At 40.5% G+C, this 14,221-nt stretch overlaps 1 protein-coding gene across 1 annotated transcript in view; it reads left to right on the top strand.

Moving 5' to 3' along the window:
- ROS1 (ROS proto-oncogene 1, receptor tyrosine kinase) overlaps window positions 1–14,221 on the top strand; it is a gene marked incomplete at its 5' end in the record, with an annotated part of 184,708 nt that overhangs the window by 64,312 nt on the left and 106,175 nt on the right. The window contains 4 exons of the mRNA XM_089652162.1: window positions 1,611–1,825; window positions 8,273–8,436; window positions 9,936–10,101; window positions 12,625–12,872. Coding sequence (XP_089508288.1) covers window positions 1,611–1,825; window positions 8,273–8,436; window positions 9,936–10,101; window positions 12,625–12,872 — 793 coding nt within the window. The remainder of the gene's footprint in view (window positions 1–1,610; window positions 1,826–8,272; window positions 8,437–9,935; window positions 10,102–12,624; window positions 12,873–14,221) is intronic.

Genomic DNA, 14,221 nt, shown 5'->3' with positions numbered 1-14,221 from the left:
CAGATGAAAATACTACTGAGCAACTGCCTACACATCGGCAACCACCCTGAAGGACAAAAACGCTAAATTGAGACCAATCGGTTCGGAGTTACTAGAGGAGTCTGTGTAGCCAGAAAACCTAACTAGAAACAACTAAGAGGACAGAGAGAGAATAAAGGAAGATGACGGGAAGGAGGGGAAGAAGGGAAGGAAGGAAAGAAGGGAAATGTTGGCACCCCCCACAGACTTGGATCAAGACATTCTAAAAATAAAATCATAATGCTCCCAAGCTAGAGGAGTGCAAGGTTGGCAGTGCATAACTAATGCATGGTTCCCAGATTTAGCAGAATTTGGTTGGTTATCATTGAGGTCACTAGACAGTTTCTCATTGACAAACATCGCATTTTTTTGATCCCTGACTGCCTGGAAGGAGACTGAGGGTTTTTCGAGGCTTTGGCTATTGATCGCTTCGCTGCCAGAAACAGGTATGTAGCCAGTTTCTGTTGAGAGGTATAGACTCTGGGGATTGGTTGGTGAAGGACTATTCTGCATCCTTATGGACTACGAGATGGAATAGGGTTTGAAGAAGGCCAAACACTCTGGACAAGAACCCGATTACTTTCTGGCAGGACTATCAAATGTGGACCATTTGCCCACATTGACCACAGCCTCTGAAACACCTATTGCTATAACCAGGACTGGCTTGGGCAATCCGGGCAAAAATCCAGTACCACTGGAAAACGACTTCCAGATATTGATGTGTTGAGTGAATTTGTGGCTTTTCCTGTCCAGGCCCTGCTTCAGTCCTCTAAATCCATTGGCACTGCTAAGTCATGGTCCCATTGAGCAGCATAGGATAGGGAATTGGTTAAGCCCTTTGCATTAAGGTAGAAGTATAGAAAGGAAATAAGCTTGGAGCATCGGGGTGAAGACAGGTGTGCCCAAAGGGAGTTGTGCTGTATGAAAAGGTGTCTAAATCTTTCAAAAATCTTATCCAATGGTGTAACTACAGGTATCAGAAATATTTCAAATTAGGTACCTGGTGGTGTGAAGCCGTGTGTCGACCACAATCAAAAAGATTCTGCGAGCTCTTCACTAGAGGAAAAAAGGATAGGAAGTAAAGGCAAAAAATGAAACATGAGTTTACTAGAAAAGTGGACCAAGTCTCACAACTTTACACTGTGGGTCATTAAGGGGGGTGAGCTTGCATTGTGAGAGAGCCACAGCAGGGCCGTTACCGGAACAGAGCTATTTTTCATATATTCAATCGTTTCTTTTTATTTACACATTGGGTGGTTCAACTTTTAACTAGGAATATTGCTTCCTTGTTTCTCCATTCTAGTTGATATAGACCAATGGAGTGAAGACCGATGGAGTGAAGATGTTCATAGTTCATTGTGCCAAAAAAGATTTACTACATCAATAAATAACTGAGGCTGTATTGATAGCACAGTTTATAAGAACATTTTTTAATAGTTCTTAGCATCTTCACATATGCTATCTTTCTGTGTTTTTCTGGTGTACTTTAGTAAGTACATCAATGCAAAGAATGTGTTTCTAAAACAATTGATAAGATACATATTTTCTCTACATTTATCAAGTTATGACTTCCATATCTTTATCCATTTTAGATCCACTGAAGCAAAAATCACAGAATTTGCATCTTGGAGTTCATCTCAAATTTCCCAGCATGCCTTAATTTTCTATAGTGATCGGATATTTTGGATAAATGGGCAGAAATACATCACAGTGCAAGAAGTTAATCAAAGTACATGTACACCTTTCTCCCAGCCTGGGGAGTTTACAGGCTTTACACTAGCTGGGATTAGCCTTAAGAAATTGCCAGGTAAAAACCAATGTTAATAGTCACATATTGTATAAAGTCTGTGTTTTCTATTCTGCTGTGTGTGGGTCTCTTTAATTATTTATTCACCCAAGTTAAAAAAAATCCTGATTCAGCGGGCTAAAGTCAAAGTAAAAATTCTGTGATGTTTCATTGTTAATTTTTGTAAGTTAAAAACAACCATAACATACTTTTGTCACTTACCAAAAAAAAAAGAAAAGAATAGCAGTGCTCAATTTTGTCAGCTTGTACGTCACGTCTTTCTTTCATTGTAGTTGACCAAGAAGTGGAATTTAACTGAATCTGAGAACCACAAACCAAAACCGCTATATAATTCCATTTTACTATTCAAAGAAAACTCACTCATCCACCCATGTCTCCATGCTTTATTTGTTTGAAAAACACCCTCCTAGCATTTCCGGCTGCAGTTATCATAAGGCATGCAGGCATGAGGGTACCCTTAATGAAAGAAAAAAAATGCCTATGAAGACTCATAGGATGTATGACATCATTTTGGCCTAGGCCAGAAACCAGGAAATAACTGAAGAAATGTAAACAAAAAGTTAAACAAGTAACCATAATATGCCTTCCTATCTATTTGCTCTTTACTGTATAAGTCTTTAAAGCAATCGATTCTAAAGGTTCTTTTTTTTTGGTAAAATAACAAACATATCTGTACTTACCTGTTGTGTTTAGTGGTTTTGCACAGAGCAGACCGGGTCCTTATCTTCTCTGGTCCCCCACAGGCTCTCCTGGCCCCTCCCTCCTGTTGTGTGCCCCCACAGCAAGTAGGTTGCTATGGGGGCACCCTCTGCTCTGGTTGTACATTCACACACGGAGCTGCGGCATGGCCCTGCCCCCTCTCCCCTCATTGTCTGACTGTCTGTGATTGACAGCAATGGGAGCCAATGGCTCCTGCCTGCTGCACTCAGCCAATGATGAAGCAGAGACCCGGAACAGGCTGTCATTCACATCATGATGGGATCGCGATGGGGCTCAGGTAAGTATTGAGGTGGCTGGGAGCAGTGCTGCACACAAAAGGTGTTTTACCTTCCTGCATAGAATGCAGGAAGGTAAAAAACCTTCAGCCTTTACAACCACTTTAATTTTCAAAGTGCCCATATGGTGTTGTGGTGAAAGTGGTAACTCCCTTTTTGTATTTTGCATTCATGAAAACCACAAGAAGGCAGATGGGTTGGCAATTCTTTTCTTTAACTGCTGCCACTTGAATTAAATAGGATCTTTGACTGCATACTTCTGGGCACAGCTCTTTAAACATTCTCCCTGCATGCTAAAGATTTCTATTTTAACAAATGGGGAAAGAGAAAGGTTTGCATGGCCACCCTTGGTCTCCTTTGGGCTTGTATTGTTCTGTGGGAGAAGACAGATGGGGTCAGAACATCACTGCAGTAAACCCAACTCAATGGTCATTGACATTTAGCAGACATCATTGCTATCTAAAGTAATACACAGAGCTTTACGTAAATGTGAACAGTAGGTGACAGTGAACCAGATGTTGTGTATTACATGTGTTTGCAGTCCACATCTATAGCTCCCAGCTGGCCCTTATTTAGAGGGACTGTCCCTCTTTTAATGCCATATCCCCTTTTCCCTCTCTATATACAAAATGTATTACTTTACTACCAAAGTGTTACACTGCACAAACTTTTTTTATCCAGCTTCTATATTACTGTATTTGTTAATTTAAAAGCAATATAAAGAAACAATAGAGGTAAAAAAAAGCACTCGTGTGGCCTAAATAATCATTTTATGTATAATGGTCAGTGAGACATGGCAAGAACGTATCCTTTGCCTACATACTGTGTGCTAAAAACTGTACCTCTTTATTATTTTAGAAAGTTGTGAAATATGTAAATCACACTGCACAGACACTAGTCTAATCTCCCTTTTCATGCTCCTTATAGCTTTTGTATACTGTACGTGTATATCACAGAACACAATAATGGACACGCCAAGGTTTTCTTTAATGCGTAGCTGTGTGTGGGAAGCCTACCATTGTTTAGGTACACTTTAACCACTTTCCCTCCAGAGGATTTACCCCCCTTCCTGACCAGGTCATTGTTCGCTTTACGGCGCTGTGTTACTTTAACTGACAATTGCGCGGTCATGCAATGCTGCACCCAAATGAAATTTTATGTCCTTTTTTTCCCACAAATGGAGCTTTCTTTTGGTGGTATTTGATCACCTGTACGGTTTTTATTTTTTGCGCTATAAATAAAAAAAAAGACCGACAATTTTGAAAAAAAAAATATTTTCGACTTTTTACTATAAAACATATCCAATAGAAAAATTTAAAAAATCAAATTTTCATCATAAATTTAGGCCAAAATGCATTCTGCTACATGTCTTTGCAAAAAAAAATACGAATACATGTAAATTAATTGGTTTGCGTGAAAGTTAGCATCTACAAATGGCGGTATATAAACTGGAATTTTTTTTATACTAGTAATGGTGGCGATCAGCGACTTATAGCAGGACTGCGGCAGGCATTCTGACACTGGGGGGGAACTGACTAACTGCCACTGACATCACCACTGACACTAATACAGTGATCAGTGCTAATAAAAAGCACTGACACTGTACTAATGACACTGGGCAGGAAGGGGTTAACATCTGGGGCGATCAAAGGGTTAACTGTGTACTGTTTTACTGTGTTGTCTGTGTGTGCTTTACTGTGTAAGGACACTGCTTTGTATTGCTCTGCTATACAAAGCAGCGTGCTGATGCTGACATACAGACCTCTCCTCTGTCACTGTTCCTCAGCGATCGCCAGATGCCATTGGCGAATCTCCAGCCAGGGCCCAGTGATTGACAGCTGAAGCTGCCAGTGGCGGCGCAGGAAAGGTGGTGTGCGCCCCTACCCAGAAATAGAAAATCACGCATATATACATGTGATTTTGTGCAGCCTTGTAGCAGTACTTCTGCTGTAGTGTGGTTGGGAAGCGGTTAAAGACTAACTCCATCAATGGTTATTTTTAGCTTTAGAGCAGGGACGGATTAGAACTATTGTTAGTTTTTCGTTGCTGTTTGGGTAACCATTTGAGAGATTTTCTCTCCAATTATGTTCTGTTTGATATCAGTCACAGGAAATAATAGATAATGTTCTGCTCCACTTTTATGTAATTTTTTCTGTGTTGTATTGAACTGCGTGAGGTTGTTATTGTTTTGTAGTATGCTGACATCTAGTAGTGGTTTTTGGCCTCTAAAACTTGCTGACTGTTATTTTGTTGTCTTCCTTTGTCCTCCCCTTCTATTTAGTGCTAGCCAGGAGCGTACCTACAGGAGTCACAATTATGACCAGGCCCAAAGGTCCAGCGGGCCTATGTGGCCCCCCCGAATAGGAGGAGTGGCGGAGGTGGTTGCATACAGAGGAACCAATTGCTCAATTTTCTCCTCCCTCTGCTCCTCTCCCTCCTGCAGTCATTCAGCAGCTGCAGGAGGAAAATTAAGAGATCGGTTCCTCTGTATGCAACCATTCCAGCTTCTTTCTGCTACTGGCCTGTGTGCTCTCCTGCCCCCCCACCCGTGCTCTTTCCTGGCCCCTCTATGCTCTCCCTTGGTCCAACTGCAGGGAAGAGGTTGGTACATGTGACATTTACTGGCTCCTTCCTTGTTTTAATTAATAGACTCAGCAATCTGTACCAATTGCTGACTCTGTTCAATCATAACTGAAGCATAGTAAACTGTGTTTACTATGCTTCACTTTAAAAAAAAAAAGGAACAAAAAGCAATGCACAGAGCTATTCCTGTCCTTTCGAACTGTGCAACTAGGGCTGTGTCCTCAATCTCCTTTCTCTGTCTCAAAGTTTGAACATCAGAAGTCTGTTTAGTCCCCTGATATTTCAACAAAGCCCCCCAACAAAGCTCCTAAAAAACTGTGAAAAATATTTTTTTTTTAAATTGTAAAAAATAAATAATAAAATATGGTAAAAATAATAAAAAAAAGAACAAAAATAAAAAACTACTGACACCAGTGGCGGAACTATCAGGGTCACAAAGGTCACACTTTCAACTGGACCCTGGTGTTCCACCACCGGGCTTGGAGGGAAGGGACTCGCCCAGGGATCAGGGGGGCCCTTCATGGCTTCTTGCATCGGGGCCCTGAAGCTCCAAGTTAAGCCACTGATGCTAGCTAGTTTAGTCCTAGTTAGACCCTTCCCACTTCTTCCATATACAGTTGCAAGAAAAAGTATGTGAACCCCTTGGGATTACGTGGAGTTTTGCATGAATTGGGCATAAAATGTGCTCTGAATGTCATCTAAGTCACAACAATAGAAGAACACAGTCTGCTGGACATAATACTACACAAACATTAGATGTTGCCATGGTTTAATTGCACATAACATGTAAACATTCACAGTGCAGGGAGGAAAAAGTATGTGTGGCCCTAGCTTAATGACTTCTCCCAGAGCTAATGGGAGCCAGGAGTGAGCCAACCTTGACTCCAATCAGTGTGATGATATTGGATGTGTTGCTGACAGCTGTCCTGCCCTTAAAAAACACACACCTGTTTTGGGTTTACTGGTTTCAAGAAGCACTGTCTGATGTGAACCATGCCTCGCAGAAAAGAGCTCTCAGAAGACCTCCCTGCACTGTGAATGTTTACATGTTATGTGCAATTAAACCATAGCAACATCTAATGTTTGTGTAGTATTATGTTCAGCAGACTGTGTTCTTCTAATGTTGTTACTTAGATGACGTTCAGAGCACATTTTATGCCCAATTCATGCAAAACTCCCCGTAATCCCAAGGGGTTCACATACTTTTTCGTGCAACTGTAAATTCAGCCAGTGTTGGTTATTTACAGAGACAGAGCTTAGGAAGGTCATTGTCCTTATATGCTTCACAAGACTGGAAAAACGTCCTCTGTACAGCAATTAACTGAAGTAAACCTGCATTGGACTCAACTTCTGTGTCTTACTGATAAGTTAAAGTGATACTAAACCTTAATTTTGTATAATTAAAATAAAAAAGATTTTATAGCTACTCTGTGCAAGGCTTTTACCAGAGCAGTCTGTTACCTTATTTTCAGTCATAACCAGTGCTTTCTCCTCCTTCTTGCGGGTGCCCCCTTAGCAAGCCATGTGCACATACATTGTGTCTTGGTGGGCACACCCCCAATTACCTCCTCACAGGATTTGAATGACAGCATCAGGAGTGTATGACTCCCACTGCTCTCAGAGTCTCCTGTGAGACCAGGAAGAGAGGAGAGCAGTGCTGCAGATGGACAGTGCTGGATCGTGAGAGGACAAGTGGTACCTTAATGCATTAAGGTAAAATGTGTTAACTTTAGAACCCATTTAAGCTGCCTGTGGATGGTGCCAAGTCAGCAGGTGACCACACAGTTTGGACAGACTGAGACTAAGGAGGTATGCCAATGCATAAACTGGCATCTGAAACAGAACAGAAAATTGTTTTTAATCGCTTTCCTACCGCAGTATAGAAGATACACTGCTACACGGTGGCACAGGTGCACAAAATCATGTATCTATACGTGATTTTAATTTTCGGGTAGGGGGCACGCGCGCCCTACCTGCGCTGCCATTCGCGGCCGCAGATGTCAATCACCGGGTCCCGGCTGGTGATTACCCACCAGAGCCTGGTGATTACTGACAATCACTGACGGGGAGGAAGCTTGTTTTGTTTACAAACAGTCTTCCTCCCTGTTAGCTCTGGCACACTGCTCGGGATGGCTGTGCACAGCTCAGCCATCCCGAGCAGTGTGCTTACAGTGAAGCACACACCCCCTCCCCCTAGTAAACACTCCCTACACACAGTTAACCCTTTGATCACCCCTCACATTAACCCCTTCCTGCCCAGTGTCAATGCTGTTTTTAGCACTAATTACTATATTGGTGTCACTGGGGATGTCAGTGGCACCAAGTTAGTTCCCCCCAAGTGTCAGAATGTCCGCTAAAAAGTTGCTGATTGCCACCATTGCTAGTAGGAAAAAAAAAATCCCAGTATCTATACCGCCATTTGTAAACGCTATAACTTTCACGTAAACAAATTAATATACACGTATTGGGATTTTTTTTTAGCAAAGACATGTAGCAGAATACATTTTGTCCTAAATTTATGACATTTGTTTTTTACATTTTTTTACTGGACATGTTTAATAGCAAAAAGTCCAAAATATTGTTTTTTTTCCTCAAAATTGTCAGTCTTTTTTTGCTTATAGCGCAAAAAATAAAAACATACAGGTGATCAAATACCACCGAAAGAAAGCTCAATTCGTGGGGAAAAAAGTAACGCAGCACCGTAAAGCAAAAAATGGCCTGGTCAGGAAGGGGGGTAAATCGTCTGGAGGGCAAGTGGTTAAGGAAACACAGACAACAATAAATCTGTTCTCCACTCTATACAAAAAATAATGCTATTGTTGTAGTAATTGATTTTCTTAGACATAACAATGTTATTTTTCTATTACAGAGAATTTCTCACATGTTCCTGAAGTGATCCCTGACTTTATTCCCAGTTCTTCTTTTGAAATTAGAGGAAATTATTCACATTTTGTCATTTCCTGGAAGGGGCCATCAAATTTAGAATATGGATCACTATTCTTCTGTGTGGAATCCACAGTGCTTCACCAAATGGTATTCTATTATCAGATTATAATTCCATCACCCCCACCGCTCCCTATGCTGAAGAATTTGCTATCTGTGCCATCCTGTCCTGGTGACAAATCCAACCCCTATTTCTTTTTCTGGCGTCGCAGTTACAGGACGTGAGAGGAGTCATAGAAATAAATGACAGAGGTTTAAAGGAGAAGTATGGCCACATCTCTTTTGGGCCTACTTGTCCTGTGGGTCACAAGAGCACTTCATTCTGCACTCCTGTGACCCATACTCAGCCACCAGAGGGCTAAAGTCTGCTGTCAGCTGATGTCACAGAGCCGGTCCAGACTCTTCAAAGATCCTGACTTTATGGTTGGGATCCAGCCAGATATTTGGACCGGCAACTGGCTCAGCCTCTCAGGGAGCCGCTGAGAGCCTGAGCCAGAAATTCCCACCCCCTCCATAGCACGAAACTCCAATAAGTGCTGGAGGGGTAGAGCAGAGAGCCAGTGACTTACAGTCACTGCTCTCTGCTCACTGAAGACCAAGAACTGAGCAATCAGCAGTTTTTGATTGCTCAGTCTTCGGTTTTAGAGCGAGTGGGGGACAGATGCAGCAAGTATGTATGTTTGTTTCTTTTTTTAGTCCCTAACTTCTCTTCCACTTTCTGTTTAATAAATATTGAATTTGAAAACACAAGGACATTTTTAGCAAGTACCCAAAATAATAATTGATCTCACCATACATACTGTGGAGTGAGTGATTGTAGACATTTTATGAAGGAAGTGTGTTATTTGCAGGATTACCTGGTGAAAAAAATTAAAATAAGACTAAAAAAGAAAACGAATGCAACCACCTCATCTAAGGACTTTTGAGCTGCAGTGTATTGCATTTTTTTGTTTTTATGTTTTAATACACTTTGAAAATATCTATATGGGCAGCACAGTGGCTAAATGGTTAGCACTTCCGCCTGGCAGTACTAGGGTCCTTGGTTCGAATCCCAACCACAGCACCACCTGCCTAAACATTGAATGTTCTCCGTGTGGGTTTCCTCCCACACTTTAAAGACAGCTGGGAGGTGAATTGGCTCCTGTCTACATTGGTTCTAGTATGTGTATGTATGATGGGAGTTAGGGACCTTAGATTTTATGCTCCTTGAGGGTTAGGGACTGATGTGAATGTAATATATATATATATATATATATATACGGAAAGAGGTGCATAAATTGGCAGTGCTATATAAGTAGCTGTAGTAATTATAATAATATTAATTTATGGCTGTGGGTACTTTTACATACACTACAAACTGTACCTGGAAGACTTTGTGTAAACACAGTTTCAGCACCATGGAGAGCTATTGCTGGAAGATTTACCCTGCAGTCTAAATCCAAATCTACTGAAACATGTAAGATTCAATGGCTGTTCACTGGCAGCTGCGTTTGCCTGGTGTACATCATCATATTGTAAACATAGTGAATATGAATGTGGAATGCAGAGTCCCATCTTGTAGCTTGCCATGTTTTGTTTCTGTATTACAGCTTGGAGAAAGTTCTGAATTCTGCCAAAACTCTGGAAAGCTTACTGTTCCATTCTATACTGTACAAGGCTTACAGCCATACACAGAATTTGACTTTGCTGTAACTCCTTATACATATTGGGGAAAAGGACATTCAACGTCATTAGCTCTTCGATCACCACAAGGAGGTATGAAGCAAATCGGCAAATTGTACAGTTCTGGTATTGTTTTAAAAGAAGCCAGTCATAAGAGAAATATATAGGCTGATATGACAGACATCTTTTTATGAAAATGCTAGTTGACTGGCTGACATCTTAAAGCTTTGGCCTCAATACCTCCTAAATCACTGAACAAGCATCAAGATAAGGAAATTTGACTTTATTGATTTGCATGCTTGTTCTGAGCCTGCTACTCAGATGTATTATAACCAGGAACAGCTAGGCAATTAGCATTAGCAGCAGTAAAAACTTGCTTTATTTAATCTGAGTAATTACCCTTTAATTATTTGAATTGTGTGTCTTACTTATGAATTATCTATATCCCTCTCTTATTAAACGTTACCTTCTTTGTCTGAGTCTGACATTCAAATTGTCAAAGGCCATCTGAAGTCAGAGAGTTGTTGGTCATTAACTGCAGGAACTGACACCCTGCACACTCAGAAGCTCGAAAAATAATGTGTGAAGTCAGGTAGTTGACAGCAATCATGAGACTTAAGCTGGCCATACACATGTAGATTTTCAGACAAGAATGTTCATACAAAAAGTCATCCAAAAATTCTTTGAATATTCGGTGAATGGACGAATGTAGTGTGAAAATTGTCTTTTGCATTTAACTTCTTCCCTACCATGCTATAACTGAAAGATGGCTACAGCACAGTTGTCTAGCTCTGGGACGACGTCCATGGATGCCATTCCCCCCAGCGCCCCCAGCGGCACGCACCCGGCACCGCCGGTGATCGCTGTGCCCGTAGGACGCAGCTGATCACGTGATACGGTAAACAGCCAATCACAGCAGCCTTTTACCACATGATCAGCTGTGTCCAATGACAAAGTAAAGAAAATCCCAAATCATGGGTTGTCCCCAGAAAATTAATAGAGGGGAAATCTTCCAATGGGGACACTAGTTTTGGTGACCTGGAGTTCCCTTAATTTGCAGGGATTTTCTTTAATTTCCTGTTTTGCTATGGGACAGGAAGTGAAGGGAAATCTCCACAATGGGACACAGATGGTGAAAAAAAATATGACAGGGATATAACCCTTCCTAATGAAGGCCATACATGGGTCGAATCCTGAACGATTTTTCATCCGAAAATTTAAAACATTGTTCGCTCGGTAATTCGATGCTGCCATCAATGATTTCAAAAATCGTCCGACCAAGTCATAAAGTTCACCCCATATAACAGGTGAAACTTCTGTTTCTTCCAGGTCACGGCTCATGTGCATATTCTTTTCTGAAAAACGATCGTACGATTTGGCCATCATTGAGTTGAAAATCAGTCATTTTTCACAAACTTTCCAACATGCCCGATCACCGAAAAGGGGAGGAACCACGAAAATCGGCCAGTGCCATTGACCCACTAACAGAGCGAAAATTGGCCGATTATTCTTCGGTCCGTTTCTTGAACAAAAAATCGGTCAAAATTCGACCCATGTATGGCCAGCTTTACTCTATTCAAAATGAAAAAAGAACAGGTTTTGCCTACAGTTTTACTTTAGGAGTGATAGTTTGTTAAAGGAGTTAATCATTCAGTAGTTCATATAAAAGCATATATTTGGTAACTTTCCTCATGGGTTCATTGAACATAATACATAAATATAAAGGTCTGTTGGTCAAATATAGTTTACTAATTCATTCAATTAACATCAGCTCAGCGCTCTTACTACTAGACAGTCTTTAGCTATTCTCATCATCATTGAGCAATTAATAAACAGTAAAATGCACATTTTATGCTAAAAGTGGAAAATCCCCTAAGTTTTGATTTGCATAATTTTCTGGCATCTGGGAGGGATGGGTACAGTTTGTTAAAGGAGTTAATCATTCAGTTGTTCATATAAAAGCATATATTTGTTAACTTTCCTCATGGGTTCATTGTACGTAATACATAAATATAAAGGTAGTTTACTAATTCATTAAATTAACATCAGCTCGCCGCTCTTACTACTAGACAGTCTTTAGCTATTCTCATCATCATTGAGCAATTAATAAACAAAATGCACATTTTATGCTAAAAGTGGAAAATCCCCTAAGTTTTCTTTCCCTTAATTTTCTGGCATCTGGGAGCGATAGGTACAGTGTCCAGGCCTGCAGCCTGTCAATATTTCTGACAGGCTGAAATACACAGTGGCTGGATACTCTACAAAGCGGTACTCGCGTTTAGGGCTGTATATGCCCCAAATGTAAGAATTCCTGTAAGACATCTGTCATACAGTCCTGGGTGCATAGGGCCCTCAATGCAAGTACTGTTTGGTATAATGTCCAACCATGCCCAGCTGCTGCATATTTCAGCTTGTCATACACTTTGACAATCTGCTGACAGCAGAACTGGGCACTGCACTTGAGCCTCCTGTGCTTCCAAAAATGCTGATGAGCTGAATCTCCCATGTGCAAGTAGCCTAACAAGTATTGTCCATAAAAAAGGATAATAATGTATATCATTTTCTTATAGTCACGCCCTTCTAAGATGTATTTATAATTCTTTTTTTTCTCCCAAGTTCCTTCTGCACCTCTGAGTCCACGAGTATATTGCTTGTCTGACATAAAAAGTATCGGAGTGGAATTAAGATGGGATGACCCTAAAAGGAGTAATGGTGTTTTGACAAATTACACAATTTCATATACATTAACACTTGAAAGCGAAAATAATGAAACAGATGGTGTACCAATAGCAATTAACATTACAGCTTCTACAAAATCATACAATCTTTATGACCTTAGCCCTGGGATTCTACTTCAGTTTCAGGTGAGACTTCTGCATGATGCATGTATGGTTTAGCGCAGGGGTGTCAAACTGGCAGCCCTCCAGCTGTTGCAAAACTACAAGTCCCATCATGCCTCTGTCTTTGAGAGTCATGCTTGTACCGGTCAATCTTGCAGTGCCTCATGGGACTTGTAGTTTGGCTACAGCTGGAGGACCGCCAGCTTGACACCCGAGGATGAATGCATTTAGAGCCCTACTATTAATGTCTGACAAAATCGAAGTGATTGGTGTCTAAGCTTACAGAGTCCTGAACCAGTCAACAGTCTTTAGAAATAAAAATGCTCATTGCGATTGCTAACAAAAAGCTAAGAGATTGAAGATCATGTCTACCTAAAACTTGGATCTTTACATATTTTATCTATCTGAGATGCATTGGAGACATCTCACCAGAATTCCTCACACTGTGGCATGTCACAACAACTATATTTAAATGGACAATCCAGGAACAACAGTATTCTACCATCATAATGAGTTTATGTGGGTAGCACACAGGAAGTCTGGTAAGGACATCTTAGCATGTTATATGTACAATTTATGTATTTCTGAATTTTACAGAACCTTGCAGTCACAAAAGTCTGTGGTTACAGAGTACAGGCCAATAAACATTCCTAGTAGTACACAGTGAGATTTATGCTTGAATATAAAAAGTGGGTTATTACTATGCATTTACTTAATATGGCCAAATCGCTGATTCCCATTCACTGGAAGTCAACCTCATCTCCCACCATTAGAAAGTGGATTCATAAAGTGGATTTGATGTATGAGATGGAGGAAATTGTAGCCATGGCTTCTGATGATGCAAAGCGTTTTCAAAAAATTTGGTTCATGTTCACTCTTTCTGACACTTATACCAGATTTACAGGTCTGGGTACCTAAATTTAAACAGTGGACCTTGCTTTACTATTTTCTCTGGTATGTTATCTATGGATTTGAGATTATTAGTCCTGATTTAACTGGCAGATTTTGCTATTTCCACCACATTGTATCATTGGATATAATGTTCTGATACTATAATCGTAACTTAGTGATACTACAACTCTGAACATATATGATAGACACTCTGAAACATTTGGTTTTATGATGTATATAATTTTGTGCTTATGTTACAACTGTGACGTTTATATTATGCTATGATCTATGCAGATTGTACTTTCTTAAGTATGGATGGCTCTGCTCCTGTTTCTGGCTTTTGTTTAAATAAACATTAATGTGAAAAAAAAGTGGGTTATTTAGTTCTGAACATGGCACTGGGCATTATGTGGAGACATAATAAAACATACTGTATAATTACAAGGAATGTATAGTATATGTACAGTACATGAAAGCATTCT

Source organism: Staurois parvus, unplaced genomic scaffold, assembly GCF_062004578.1.
Source record: "Staurois parvus isolate SC_StPar_1 unplaced genomic scaffold, SC_StPar_1.0 ptg000672l, whole genome shotgun sequence".
Classification (NCBI taxonomy): Eukaryota; Metazoa; Chordata; class Amphibia; order Anura; family Ranidae; genus Staurois; species Staurois parvus.
This window is presented reverse-complemented; position numbering and strand designations above follow the sequence as displayed.